At 34.8% G+C, this 15,331-nt stretch overlaps 1 protein-coding gene across 2 annotated transcripts in view; it reads left to right on the top strand.

Moving 5' to 3' along the window:
* LOC132536984 (ADP-ribose glycohydrolase MACROD2-like) overlaps nt 1-15,331 on the top strand; it is a 495,870-nt gene that overhangs the window by 400,856 nt on the left and 79,683 nt on the right. The window contains exon 4 of one of the 2 annotated variants that reach the window (XM_060186460.1): nt 13,732-13,761. In XM_060186460.1, coding sequence (XP_060042443.1) covers nt 13,732-13,761 — 30 coding nt within the window. Of the gene's footprint in view, nt 1-13,731; nt 13,766-15,331 lie in introns of both variants that reach the window. The other variant, XM_060186462.1, reaches the window with a different exon arrangement.

Here is a 15,331-nt window from a genome sequence, read left to right as displayed (position 1 = left end):
GCTTTTAAATTGTATTATTTAAAGAAAACAAGTAATAAGGTCTTTCTAGATAATAGGAATGAAAATTTTGAACTAGGTATCAGAATTAACTGACAACTGATGTTAAGTACATACATTCGTATGTTAAAATTTTATGTAGAATATGAAACTAAAAAGCTTCTATACTATGAAAATAAACTAGACAAGGATAACCAAATGGTCCAGTAAATGGGAGAAGATACCTATAGACCACACATCCAATAAGAGACTGATATCAAGCATCTATATAAAATTAGTACGTATCTACAAAACAAGTAAAAATAACTCAATAAATAAGTGGTATATGTGTCCTGTGGACTACAATTTAGCTATTAAAAATGATTAAGTCATCTCCTTTGCTATGTCTTGGATGGAACCTGAAGGCATCATGTTAAGTTAGATAAACCAAAAAGAGAACAAATACCAGATGATCTTACTTATTAGTGAATCTTAAGAAACATGAATACACACACAGCATGCAACATTTTAAAAGAAAATTAGAGTTTGTAAGACAGAGACTTCTTGTTTTACATTGAGTTATTAAAACTTATTTCCTTAAGTACTAAACTCAGAAAATCTTAATTATCATTAGGTTTTCAACACATGCTAAATTTCTGTTAAATACAGTTCTTTGTAAGTTTCATTTATATTAATATTTTGATGTTCTTCTGTAATCTGATAATGAATTGCTGTTTGGAATAAGCATTCTGTTAATTTCTTGTAAGGAATTTTAAATTTTGTAAGGATAAACATTATTCCATTCATGCTGTGTTTGATCTTCATTATTTTCAATTTGCTATGCAATTCAAAAATCAATCACTTTTTAATTTCTGCTTTATTAATTTACTAGGCAGTCATTAAACGATTGGTGTTAAAATAGGCATTGTTTATGATACTAAACAATTTCTAACATATCTTCAATTTTTTATGTTCTAAATACAAAATGTATTAGTTAATCAACCTTCCTTCTTTCCTTCCTTCCTTCCTTCCTTCCTTCCTTCCTTCCTTCCTTCCTTCCTTCCTTCCTTCCTTCTTCCTTTCCTTCCTTTCTCCCTTCCTCCTTCCTCTCTTCCTCCCTTCCTCTCTTCATCTCTTCCTCTCTTCCTCCCTTTCTTTCTCTCTTCCTCCCTCCCTTCCTCCCCCCTTCCCTCTTTCCCTTCCCTGCTTGCCTGCCTGAGATCTTCTCAGATCTGGTTTGTGGTAGTTCTGGACATTCAGCTCGAGATCTCAGAGCCTCAAACATGAAAATTCTTTGCATAACTATTATGCTCTCTCCCCTGTCCTAGCTTTATTTTTTAAGCTTCAAAAATTTTTTTTAAGTCTCAAAATTTTCTGATCACATATGGCCTATCATATTGATTGCGACACTGGGTAAGAAAAGATAAGTCATAATTCTTGTCCTTGGGAAGTTTACGTTTAATGGTGTGGAACCCAGGAAAATAGTTAATTAGTTAATTGCAATTTTATGAGATAATGTGTAGAAAAGCTTGTTTTCATGCCTTAGACCTTGCAAAGATGGATATGTAATTGCTACTGAATGAGTCAGAGTGATTTCACAAAGGAAATAGCATTTGAAGTGGGTCTAAAGTGTTAAATAACAATTTAACTTGGGAATGAGGAAAAAAAGACCATTTATCTGAGGTCATAAGTAATGAAACGGGACAAGTATTTGGTGATTTTGGTGGTTATCTTTACCTGAGAAGAAACATAGGTGTTGTGTGCAAGTGTGCATTGCTGAGTCAGAGTGTGTGTTTGTGTGTGGGGGGTAGGGGAGGCTGGATTTCCCCTAATACCTAAGAAATAAGCTCTCTTAAATCTAAAGGGAAAGGTGGTGGAATGGTGAAATTGAAAAGTTAAATTAGATTGTTTGCAGTAAAGAGTCTCACTAAGAAGTTTGGAATTTACAGATCAGATTAATGTAAACAGAGCCATGTTTACATTAACTTGTATTAAACAGCAAATTCAGTGTTTTAAAAATTAGGAGTAACAACTTTAGAAAATTAAAATGTGCCAACTGCTGAGTATATCTATCACAGTTTTAAAAATTTATTATTATTTATTTTATTGCTACCAGGGTTATCATTGGGTTTTAGTGCCTGCATGATGAATCCACCACTCCTGGCACATAATTTTTCCTCCCCCTCTTTAATGTGGAAGAATTTACATAAAAAGCACCAGGGGGTCTGGGCAGTGGCAAACCTGCTTAAATGCAAATATTACCAAGCACAAGGACTGGGGTTTGAGCCCCCTCTCCCCACCTGCAGGGGATGGGTGGATGCTTCACAGGTGGTGAAGCAGGTCTACAAATATATATATTAAATATTTGGATTTTCATGTTATTTTTTTTTAGATTTTATTTATTTATTGATGAAAAAAGGTAGGAGGAGACAGAGAAAGAACCAGACATCACACTGGTACATGTGCAGCCAGGGCTTGAACTAAGGACGTTACGCTCGAGAGTCAAGCACTTTATCCATTGCGCCACCTCCTGGACTACTATAAATATTTTTATATATTTCTCTCCCCATCCTCTTTCAGTTTCTCTCTCTCCTATCTAATAAAAATTAGAAATAAAAAAAAAAAGCAAGTATCCAGCTTTTGCTATTTACACTATAAGAGCTGTAAGAATACCTCTACACTCAAGAATTTGCTTTTTGGCTCTCTTTACAAATTTATGTATCAGTCATCCAGTGTATGTATATTTATTTATTTATTTATTGTAACTTTTACAATGCTTTCCTTTGTGTCTACATTGCTCCAACATTGACTGCATAATCTGGCACCTTTGTCATTGACACTAAATTTGTTTGAATATTATCTCGGTGATTTGATGCCCATTAAATTTGGATTGTTGGAATTTTAATTTAGAACAATATTTAATATGTATTACTGAAGTTTCAAAGTAGACAGAGGGAGACATTTATTGTTCCAGAACTGAAAGCTAAATCCTAGAACTAAGGGCAGTAATGCATCATGTGCTCCGTATTCTAAAGATATGGTCTAGCAACATGCAAGAGACTCAATCCATTTAATGAAAAATAACTCCTGGATAGATGTCACTTTCTCCTGTTATTTCTCACCTTCATGACTAAGTTTGGGTACCCTGGGGAAACTGAATGTAATCTATAGATTATCTTGTAGGTATTAATTCTGAAGTATAATTGAGATACAAAGATCTTTGTAAGAATGGGGAAAAAGCAAAACTGTGCAGAGTTGAACAGTGCTGCAGTTTCAACAAAATCTTGAATTGAAAATTTAAAAGGCTAGAGTAGTCCATCAGATTTTCTTGAGGTGGGGAAGGATTGGATATATATATATATATTCCTGTCCTGTGTCTACCAGTGTGGGGGAGAGAAGTCTCAGTAGCTGAAGTCAGGAGGATTTTCATTGAAAATTCAGCTGGACTATGTGGCCTGATTGAAAACTCTTACCTGTGCCTTCTGTTGTGCATTTGGATTGTAGGAGATGATGGTTTCAGATGCCCTTCTTTCTTTGGATACTTGATCTAGGTTGTTGTTCCTGCCCTAGGATCTCTAACCAGTTTACTTTACTTCCTGCAATTTTCATAATTCTTCTTTGGTTGCCTCTTGCATTATTTCTAGCATTTATATTTGTACTTAAGGGGATGGGATGAAATGGATAATGGAATAGGAAAATCTATAAAATTTTGTTTGAATTGTTATGGAAGTCTGAGAGGGTAAAATTTTGGAAAATGATTTATTAGAAAGCAACATCAACTCATAAAACATTTTTTTCTCGAAGAATCTACATTGTGACTCAAACATTAAATGCATTAATAATATTAAATTATATGTTTTAGGTTTACTTATAAATAAACCATCTAGTGTGTCAATTTAACTTACTTTTTAATAACCAATATTTACCTCAGAATACCCATATATAGGGTCTTCTTAACAAATATCTGTTAAACAACTAAACTGTGTTTTCATAAGTGATAAAACGAGGAACAGGGATTTAGGTTACCTACCAACTCTTTATAACTTACTACTGATGAAATTAAGGATTAATATTAAATGATTATTCTTGGTAGACAAATAAAACTCTGGTATACGACATACATATTATTTCATAAACTGTTTCTATGTCTAATTTATTTTTAATAAATGGATGTCACAGAGAAACAGAAATACAATTACTTTACTAAGTGTTATTTAGTTTCCTGTGAGATTGGATAAATAATAATAATTTTTAAAAGCTTTGAGTCAGTAATCAACATCTTGCCAGCAATAATACTTGTGTATGAGATTAGTATCAGTGCTTTTAAATGAAACAGAATAAAACTAATCTCTATTGTAGAATTCACAGATGGCCTGATGGAACATTAGTATCAAAAGAAATTGGTATTTTTTGAAATCCAGATTATGCAAATTATAATTTGTCCCCTGTGTGTAGATAAAAATGGAATTTTGATTATAAACAATTATGCTTGATATTGATGGAGTTTTGTTTTTCCATGCTCCTGAGATGAATTTTAATACTTGCAGTTTATATATCATGACATATAAAAGTGATTTTTTTGTAGACAGATAACTTTAGATTTTATAAAATCTAAATTGCTGATCATTATAATAATCTTAGTAAGCAGTATGGAGAAAATATCACCAAAGATATTTTCTTATTTGTTTATTTATTTTGCTTTACCATACACAGGGATCTGGGTTCAAGATATTTACCTCTTTATAATTTTAAGATGTATGGTGTATATAAATGTTATCTATTGTGGTCACTAGGGGAATCAAAATAAGTGTAATGTCTTTGACTTTAGTATCAATTGAATATTCATATATTCTGTATCTCTTTATTTGGTTGTGATAATGAGAACATTTTTTGTTGTTGTTGCCCTTGTTTTATCCGTGTTGTGGCTATTATTGTTGCTGTTATTGTTGTTGGATAGGACAGAGAGAAATGGAGAGAGAAGGGGAGACAGAGAGGGGGAGAGAAAGATAGACACCTGTAGACCTGCTTCACTGCCTGTGAAGTGACTCCCCTGCAGGTGGGGAGCCGGGGGCTTGAGCCGGGGGCTTGAACCGGGATCCTTAACCCAGGTCTTTGCGCTTTGTGCCATGTGCATTTAACTCGCTGCGCTACCACCGACCTCGAGAATTTTTTTTTTTTACTTTGATTAGCTAACTAAAATATATGTTAGCTTGTCCATTGACTTTGTGATTCTGACTTTGTGATAGAACTGAATCACTTAAAGTTTTTTTTTTTTTTAATATATAAGTTGTCCATGCCACAAGGCCAAATTTGTTACAAGTATTTAGATCAGAACTACTTGAAGATCCAAACATTGTGCTAGGAAAGATATGGAGCCAGATCATTTCCTTTGTGAATCAGCATACTTGAGTTATGTAAAAAATCTTTAACTAGTCATAAGAAGAAGCTGCTTTAAAATTATTCACTTTGGGGGCTGGGAAGTGGCACACCTAATTGAATGCTCTTATTACCATATGCAAGGAACCTGATTCTAGCCCATCTCCCTACCTGTGGTGGAGGGGACTTCAGGAGCAATGAAGCAGGTCTGCATGTGTCTCTCTTTCTCTCTCTCTCTCCCCTCTCATTTTTTTCTCTATCTTATCTAATACAGAAGGAAGGAGGAAAGGAAGGAAAGAAAAAAAAAGTGGCCACCAGGAGCAGTGGATTCCTCATGCAGGCACAGGGCCCCAACAATAACCATAGTGGCAATTAGTAACCACTTAGATTGGAAAAGGAAAAAAAAAAAAACATACTCTTAAATTTCATATAAGTTAAGGTGAATAGAGTTGGCACTGCTAGTGAAAGTGTGTGTGTGAGAGATAAGAGACAATCACCAGTGTTATCACTGGGGCCCCAAGCCAGTCATTCCACCACGGAATTTTTAAAAATAAATTGTGAGAATTAGTGAGATAGGAAGAGGGGGGGGGGAAGAGAGAGAGAGAGATAGGAGGGAGAGATGAGAGAAGAGGAGAGAGAGAGAGAAAGAGAGAGAGAGAAGTCACTGTAGCTAGCAATTCTTCAGTGCTCCTGAAGCTTCCCCTGTACATATAATGTAGTGAAACCAATTCATTTTAAAAAGATTTTTATTATCTTTATTTATCTCATGTGGTAGCTGGGTGCTGGAGCAGGTTCTCCTGTGTGGTAAAGTTTGTGCTCTATCAAATGAGCCTGTCTCTTCCCTGAGAAAGTCTTTACATGTACTTAATATGTAAAGTATTATAGTAGTTCAAAAAAGAAAACAAAAGTCATATGCAATTTTGAAATCCATATTGAGTTGAATTATTGTTATACCTTATGTTGAAAAATTTCCATATCTTTTTAAATAAGTTAATATCTTCTGAACTTATTTATACTTAAACTTTTGAAGTATACTTTACATTTGAAAGTAATTTCATGTAAAAGTAGTGAGAACTTTCCCTAATCTTTCCTTGTAAGTTCTTAAGTTCGCTTAAATGTTTGAAACCTAACATCATTTGAATTTAGTAAATAGGAAAGTGATTTATTATTAAAGTGGCTTTATTATTTTACATGTAAGAAAAACCATTTTTAAGTTTATATATTTGAAGTCAGTTATAATTTGGACTGAATATCTTTTCAACTCAAAAATGTTCACTGATATATTTTACATATAATTGTGAATCAACCCAAAAAAACGTATCTGCATATGAAAATGTTTTGACTCAGTGGTCTGGGAGTTGGTGCAGTGGATAAAGCATTGGACTCTCAAGCTTTAGGTCCTGAGTTCAATCCTTAGCAGCACATATATCAGAGTAATGTCTGGTTCTTTCTCTCTCTCTCTCTCCTCCTACCTTCTTCATGAATATTCATGAATAAATAAATAATTTTTTTTTTCCTTTTTGCCTCCAAGGTTATCGCTGGGGCTATGAATCCACTGCTCCTGGAAGCTGTTTTTCCCATTTTTTGATATTGTTGCTATTGTAGTTGTTGTTGGATAAGACAGAGAGAAATCGGTAGAGGAGGGAAGAAAGAGAGGGGGAGAGATAGACACCTGAAGACCTGCTTAACCACCAGTAAAGCAATCCCCTGCAGGTGGGGAGCTGGGGGCTCGAACCAGAATCCTTGGGCTGGTCCTTGTGATTGGCACCACGTGCACTTAACCTGCTGTGCTACCACCTGTCCCCAATAAAATCTTTTTTTAAAAAGATATTTCGATTCAGTTTATCTACTGGCAAGGTATCAAATTATATTATTGTTTTTCCTAGAGTAGACTTATCAATGAGTATTATATTTTTGCTAATTTTACCTTATTTCAATATACAAACTTATAATAATTTTATTAAACTTTGTTGGTAAAAAAAACTATGCCCCTTTATTTATAAGTTATTCAGTCATTCAGTGTTTTCTTTTCTATTAGCTAAAAATACTAATATTTCAACAACTGAAATCTAAAGTCATGATTCAATATCCATTCAATATCTGCATCATTGAATAACACTAGTAATTGATCATGGATTTTTTTATGAACTCAAATTTATCTTCAGAATCTTTATGAAATAAGAAACAGAGACAGAAACTTCTAATTAATGAATTGGAATTGTCTGAAAGAAATTTCTATCATCAGTAGATTCCAGTTTTTTTCATGGAAGAAAATAAATAAGAACTGGCTATAATTCACCCAAATTATCTAGTTATGTAGTAACTGAGTCTAAAGAATTGTTTTAACAATCCTTAATTTTATAACATAAAAGACCAAAGTTTTCTCTTTCCACACATCAGTAGACAAATACTTTTTATATATCAATAAAAAAGTTTGGGAAGTGATGAGCGTGAAGTTGTACTGGGGTGGTGTGGCTTAGTGAGGAGCTAGGAGGTTGTGGTTGGGACAGGAAAGCTGATGAGTAGAGCCCACTGCAGTGTGGTAGGCAGAGGAAGATGCTGCCCTCTCTGGACCCAGGGAGCATAAAGTCAATTGGAATTATGACATGCAAGGAAAGGAGTCAGGCAGTGATGATGAGATAAGAAGTGATTGTCTTTCAAGTTGAGGTTTTCACATTCATTGAAGAATACAGAACTAACTCAACTTAAGAATCATCACTTTACTTGTTTAATAGCTTCACTTCATATGAACAGGTGGCAAAAATCAGGAAAAATGAAGAGTACAAAAGATTATCTTGAAGCAACTTGAGAGGACTCGTTAGCACAAAAGTTAGTGAAGTAATATACACTTAAAAAAGCATCACTGTATTGGCATCAGAAACTCAAGGGGACATCTTGGCACTTTCTTTCTTTTTTTTTTTTTTTAGTATGTGGCTAGAAGATCAGCTTTTCCTTTTATTTTTTTTAAATTTTTTATTTAAGAAAGGATTAGTGAACAAAAACATAAGGTAGGAGGGGTACAACTCCACACAATTCCCACCACCCAATCCCCATAACCCACCCCCTCCCATGGTAGCTTTCCCATTCTCTAGCCCTCTGGGAGCATGGACCCAGGGTCGTTGAGGGTTGCAGAAGGTAGAAGGTCTGGCTTCTGTAATTGCTTCTCCGCTGAACATGGGCGTTGACTGGTATAAACTGTTCAGTACAGTTGTAGACATTGCTTTGGAAACAAAGCTAACAGTTCTATCAAAGCACACTTTAAGCCAAGAGAAATTTAGTGTAATAGGCTGGGGATATGGGGGTATGGGTCCACCTGCTGAAGCCCATATCCAGTGGAGAAGCAATTAAAGAAGACAGAACTCCCACCTTCTGAACCCCATAAAGAATTTTGGGGAGAAATGATAGGGAGAAGAGGACCACAGGGCTATGAACGCCAACTCCATCAGGACTGGTAGAGAGAAGGGGAAAAAGGAAGGGACATTCAGAAACATTTACAGGTGTATGTGTGACTTGGAAAAGAAGAGATGGGACCATAGGAAAAAAAGTGGGCAAATACATACAAATGTAGACAGATGGCTGTAAAATAATACTTATCCATTTCTGCAACCTTGGGATGCAGAAATGGGTAAGCTTTCAATGGAGAGGTTGTGGATTCAGAATTCTGGTGTGGAAATGGTGTGGAATAGTACCCCTGTTAGCTTGTAATTTTGTAAATCAATGTTAAATCACTAATACAATAAGAAAAAAAAAGAAGTTTGACTAAATCTGCCAACTATTAAAAACATATATTGAGAGCTTTATTAGTTTTGACCAATTATTAATCTCAGAGTATCTTTAGATTACATTTTAATTGAGATGTAGCTTAACTGACTGGAGATAATTAAGTAGAAATTAAATGACTATTGATCTTTAATTATTTTACATTTTAAAAATTAAAAAGGTTAATTATTAAGTTTTCTTTTATTGGTTTTTAAGACTGTGTATACTTTATATAAAGTATACACTTTTTATTAAAGTATACTTTATTTATTCATTTATTTATTTATAAGAAAGAGAGACAATAGAGAATCACTGTGGCAGATGCAATGCTGGCAGTTGAACCAAGGGTCTCATGTGTGGGAGTTCTGTGTTTTTTTTTTTTTTTCTCTTTCTTTCTTGGAAATAGTTTATTCACTTCTGTTTTATTTTTCAAGTTTATATGTATCAGTTCTCTAAACTGCATATATGAGTCAAACCATCTTTTATCTCCTTACTAAGAATGACCATTAAAATTTTTTTTAATTTACAAAATGGAGATATTGACAAGACCATAGGATAAGATGGGTATAATTCCACACAGTTCCCACCACCTGAACTCCCTATCCCATTCCTCCCTTGAAAGCTTTCCTATTCTTTAATTCCTCTGGGAGTATGGACCCAGGATCATTATGGGGTGCAGAAAGTGGAAGGTCTGGCTTCCGTAATTGCTTCTCTTCTGAACATGGGCATTGTCAGGTTGATCCATACTCCCAGCCTGTGTCTCTCTTTCCCTAGTGGGGCAGGGATCTGGGGAAGCTGGGCTCCAGGACACATTGGTGAGGTCATCTGCCCAGGGAAGTCAGGTTGGCATCATGGTGGCATCTGGAACCTGGTAGCTGAAAAAGAGTTAAGCTATAAAGCAGAAAAAAGTGCTGACTAATAACAAATCTAAAGGCAAGAATATTGCAGATTATGATATGGGTCTCTGTTTTGGAAAAAAGCTTGTTGGTCTATTTTAGGTATATTCCAAGGGGTCCATGGTTTTACTATCTTTTGCCTGAGTCTGACAGTTAACATGCAGGTACTCTCAGTCTAGGAACAAGGAATTTTCTTACATTTCATAGTATCAGTCTCTTTCTTTTAGCAATGTCTTAGAGTTTTCCCTGTAAAGTTCCTTCACCTCCTTCATGAGATTCACCCCTAGGTATTTTGTTTTTTTGCATTTGGTTTTCAATGGGACTTAGTCTTTTATTTCTCTGTTCTCTGTATATATATATATATATATATATATATATGCCACAGATTTATGTGTATTGATTTTGTATCCTTTATGCTACTGAATTTATTATTTCCAGTAGTAGTTTTAGTGGCATATTTGTGGGTTCTCTAGGTATATTAGTCATGTCACCAACAAATAGTCATAGTATGAGTTTTTCCCCTTTCAAATTATACACCCTTTATATCTCTTTCTTGTCTGATTGCAGTGATGAGGACCTTGAGAAGTATGTTGAATAACAGTGGAAATAGTGGACATCCTTATCTGGTTCCCGATTTTAGGGAAGAAAGCTTTCAGGGTTTTTTTTTTGTTGTTGTTGTTGTTTGTTTGTTTGTTTGTTTTTACCATTGAGAATGATGTTAGCTATGGCTTTGTCAAAAATAGTTTTTACTATGTTGAGGAATCAACCTTCTATTCTCAATTTCTGGAGATTCATTATTATAAATGGGTACTGGATCTTATTGAATGCTTTTTCAGCATCAGTTGATATGACCATGTGATTTTTACCTTTCTTTTTCTTGATATGATGAATCACACTGATTGACTTGCAGATGTTGAACCATCCCTGTTTCCCAGGGATGAATCTCACTTTGAGATTGTTAGATGGTTAGGTTACTAGATTGAAATTGTTGGATTCAATTTGCCATGATATTGTGAGAATCTTTGCATCAATTCTCATCAGGGATCTAAGTCTATAATTTTCTTATTTTTGGTAGAGTCCTTTGCTGTCTTGGAGATCAGAGTGATGCTAGACTCATAGAAGCACTGTGTTACTTCATGGGCTGCTAAGAGCACAGTTTCATGTTACCACACCATACTCATTACTGAAGTGGCAGGATTCTTCCACTACAGTCCACTGGATTCGTGCTTATGACAGCACTCTGAAACCTCAAGTTGGTTTTGAGATCCTGGGAGATTTCCCTCACCAACCTCGGGAAAGGCAGCTTCTGCATCAGAAGCTCCTTCACTTTTGATAATGAAGGATTTCTCTCAATACCACGGTCCCGGGCCTGTAGAGATGAGGCTTTTTCACCCAGGCAGTAGAAGGAGCACTTTTCCTGGTGGCTTTAGTTACCAGCTCTTTACAGGGCACTTTTACAACTGTTGATTTGCATGCAGTTTTCTTGGTTGGGGCCGTCTTCTCCAACCTTAAATGGAAGTCTTAGGCTGATTCTTCTATCACATCACTGCTTTGCTGCCCAATATAGAACTGCAGTCAACAAAAGAGCAAAGAGATGACAATTCTCTGATGGGCAGCCAAACCACTCTGCCAGGATGGAATATATTTTTTAGTTCATTTATTGGGGGATTAATGTTTTAGAGTTGACAGTAAATACAATAGTTTGTACATGCATAAAATTTCTGTTTTCCACGCATCGATACAACTCCTACTAGGCCCTCTGTCATCCTGTCCCAGGACCTGAACTCTTCCCTCCCACCCACCCCACACCCATCCACCCCAGAGTCTTTTACTTTGGTGTGATACACCAACTCCATTCCAAGTTCTGCTTAGTGTTTTCCCTTCTGATCTTGTTTTTCAACTTCTGCCCATTTGTCACAAAATGTGCCAGGCAGTGGTGCATTTGGTATGGCATATACATAAGACCTAGATTCAAGCCCAGGGTAGCCACCTGCAGGGAGGAAAGATTTATGAGCTGTCAAGCAATGTTGCAGGTGCCTTTCTTTCTTTCCTTTTCTATTTCTCTCCCTCTCAATCTAAAACAAACAAACATATTAAAAATGGTACCCCAAATGCTTTGTTTAAGACCACGTATCTTCATTGAACAAATGTTTGTTTAACTAGATGAACCTTGTACTTGGCTCTCAAAACAGGCAGTGCTCAACTTTATTGAACAAAACATTGGGTGAAAATAGTTTTTGTTCTCTGTTTTTTTTTAATTTATTTATTTTCCTTTTTGCTGCTCTTGTTTTTTTATTGTTGTTGTAGTTATTATTGTTGATGTTATTGATGTCGTCATTGTTAGATAGGACAGAGAGAAATGGAGAGGAGGGGAATACAGAGAGGGGGAGAGAAAGATAGACACCTGCAGACCTGCTTCACTGCCTGTGAAGCAACCCCCCTGCAGGGGGTAGCTGGAGGCTCGAACCAGGATCCTTACACTGGTCCTTGCGCTTTGCACCACGTACGCTTAACCCGCTGCGCAACTGCCCAACTTCCAGTTTTTGTTCTCTTACTGTGATTATGTGTATGATAATTTAAGGGAAAAATCTACTACTCATTATTGCTGTTAGAAATCTCCTTATCTTTATGAATGAGTATATTAAAATTGGAGGGCACCATATGGAGTTTTAGGCATCAAAGAGACCCATTTTTAGAGAATTAGTTCTCAGTCAGATTTAAAAATAAAAGTCAGCAGGAATGTAAAATGACATATGGTTTTAAAAATTCATGTAGATATAACTCTAGCAAAGGTTTGGGTTAACCAAGAGACCGGGATTGATCTCAAACTTTCCCTTATTTGACAAGGATGTTGGAAGCAAATTAGAATTGATGATACATTTCTTCCTGCCTCATCAATAAGTTACTATTTCATGTTAAGTAGTTTGGCTTTTGGTAGGACATCAAATAGTAGTAATATCAGTTTAATAAATGCTACATATATAATTTCTCATTGCAAAATGGCTTCGGGGCCTGAGTGAGAAGATGGTATTATAATATGTTTTTACCTCTGTTTTCTATCAGTTATAACCATTAAACAAACATATATGTAAACTTGAATTTTATTTTAATTATTATATGGCTTCTTTATATGTATACAAGATTAATAGGCAAATGAATCATAAATCTCACAGCCATTTTCTCTAAGAATGTTTAAAATTTTATTCTTCCCTTCAATGAGAAGCTAATGCAAAAATAATAAATCTTGCTATTTAAGTTACTTCTCACTGGTGTCAGGATTGCTTTATTTGATGTGTTTAATTTAATTAAAATTATCATTGAACTTTCTTGTTGTATTGTCCTCTGAAATCACTGAAGTTGTGTATCATTTTTCTACCTCTAATTGATAAAATGGAGAGTTCAAAAGATTAATTTAGATACAGAACTGAAGATATTGATGAAAGGATAACAATAGGTACTTAATTTATTAGAAAGAAGTACATTATAAAAAGTCATTTGAAGGAAGAAAGATTAGAATATGAATTCTTCTTTAATTTCATTAGAGAATAATAAAGGCTGCATTTATATAAAAGCATATAAATATACATGTATGTCCATATATATAGTGTGTGCTCATGTGTTTAATAGACATAATCATTATCAGCTTTGTCTTGAGTTACTCTGACATGTTATATTGTATTTATTACTTAATATCATTTGTTTTGTTTTCTTCTCTTTTAAACAGCAAATGCCAGTCTTCTTGGTGGTGGAGGTGGTAAGTCTTGAATAACACTTTAATTAGAATTTTTTCTTGTTATACAAGCTGTAAATTATGTGGTACTTTAAAGATAATTAATTTAGCTCTTGTTATCAAGAACAGATTTGGTAATGCTTCAGAAAACAGCATAATGGAAGTACCTTTATTTCACCCAAATGTTATTTTAACTAAATTAAAAAAAATGTGTAATACTGTTTTACTTTTGTCATATTTTATATTTCTACTTCTAGCATAAGTGGAAGCTGTACGCTATTGAAATGAATATACCCATATCTTTGTTTTACTTTTTTTGCCTGTTTAAAAGGAGAAACAGGGGGCTGAGTAAGCACATCTGGGTGAGCACATATGTTACAATGTGCAAGGACCCAGGTTCGAGTCCCCGGTCCCCACCTGCAGGGGGAAAGCTTCATGAGTGGTGAAGCAGTGCTGCAGGTATCTCTCTGTCTCTTCCTTTCTATCTAGCCCTTCCCTCTCGATTTCTGGCTGTCTCTATCCAATAAATAAAGATAATTAAAAAAAAAAAAAGGAGAAACAGATCAAAGTGGTAAGTTGAAAGGAACAATTCCTGTATTTGGCAACTTTATTTTAGTCTGAAATCTTGTAACTATTGTTTTTATTTCTAAAATGGAAGATTAAAGCTTTGCTAGCCATAGTCTATAATATAGTAGGAAGAAAATATATCCAATAGAATAAGGTTCTTTTCATTTAATCAAGACTTGGATGGACATGAATAGGTTTGTTTTCTTACTCCTTTTCTCTTTTTGTTTCCCTTTTCATGTACATGGTTGAAATAGTTATGGTTATGTAGAACTTTAGACTTTCAAAAATTTTACTGGAGGAGAATCCTTTTCAGAAGATTTTAGAAAAAAAAATTTAGAGAAAATTAAAAAAAAAAATTACTGTCGTTCCTACATACAAATCAGCAGTCTTCATGAAAGATACTTTTTTCTCCTTTTTAATAGTGATTTAACTAACCTACAAAATTATAAGATTTCATATGATTGGTGTAAGTTGCCATGCCCTCTACTAAATTTCTATATTCTAGACACCCCCTTCCAGCATAGCTACCATAGTTCTCTCAAAGTCCAAGATACAGTTTGGTTAGTTTGATGACCACTTTTCTTTCTTTCTTTTTTTTTTTTTAATTCTTTGGTTTTAGTTATATATATACTCATTCCACCTATACTAGAACCATCTGGTAGTTGTGAAGAAATTTTCACAGGTAAATTTTAATGATTTATATATTACATCACCAGGCACTTTTCCATGTGCAATTTCACTTGTTATATGGTCAATTTTGCATTTATTCCCACCACTCCCCATTTTTATTTCATACAGGTAGAAAGAGACAGAGGGAGAGAGAGAGAGAGAGAGAGAGACTGACCTCACCATTGTTTTACCATTCATGAAATTGTCCCAGTACTGTCTGGTGCTCCTATATAGTGCTGTTTCAGAACTTGAACCCAGGGCTTCACATATGGTAAGGTGTATGTCTTACCTGGTGGACAATTTCCAGGACCAAAAAATGTATTTGAAAGTTAAAATATTAATTATTCTTTTATTAAAA

Source organism: Erinaceus europaeus, chromosome 1 (genome assembly GCF_950295315.1).
Source record: "Erinaceus europaeus chromosome 1, mEriEur2.1, whole genome shotgun sequence".
In the NCBI taxonomy this organism is placed as follows: domain Eukaryota; kingdom Metazoa; phylum Chordata; class Mammalia; order Eulipotyphla; family Erinaceidae; genus Erinaceus; species Erinaceus europaeus.
Note: the sequence above shows the minus strand (reverse complement) of the source record. Positions and strands in the feature narration are given on the sequence as shown.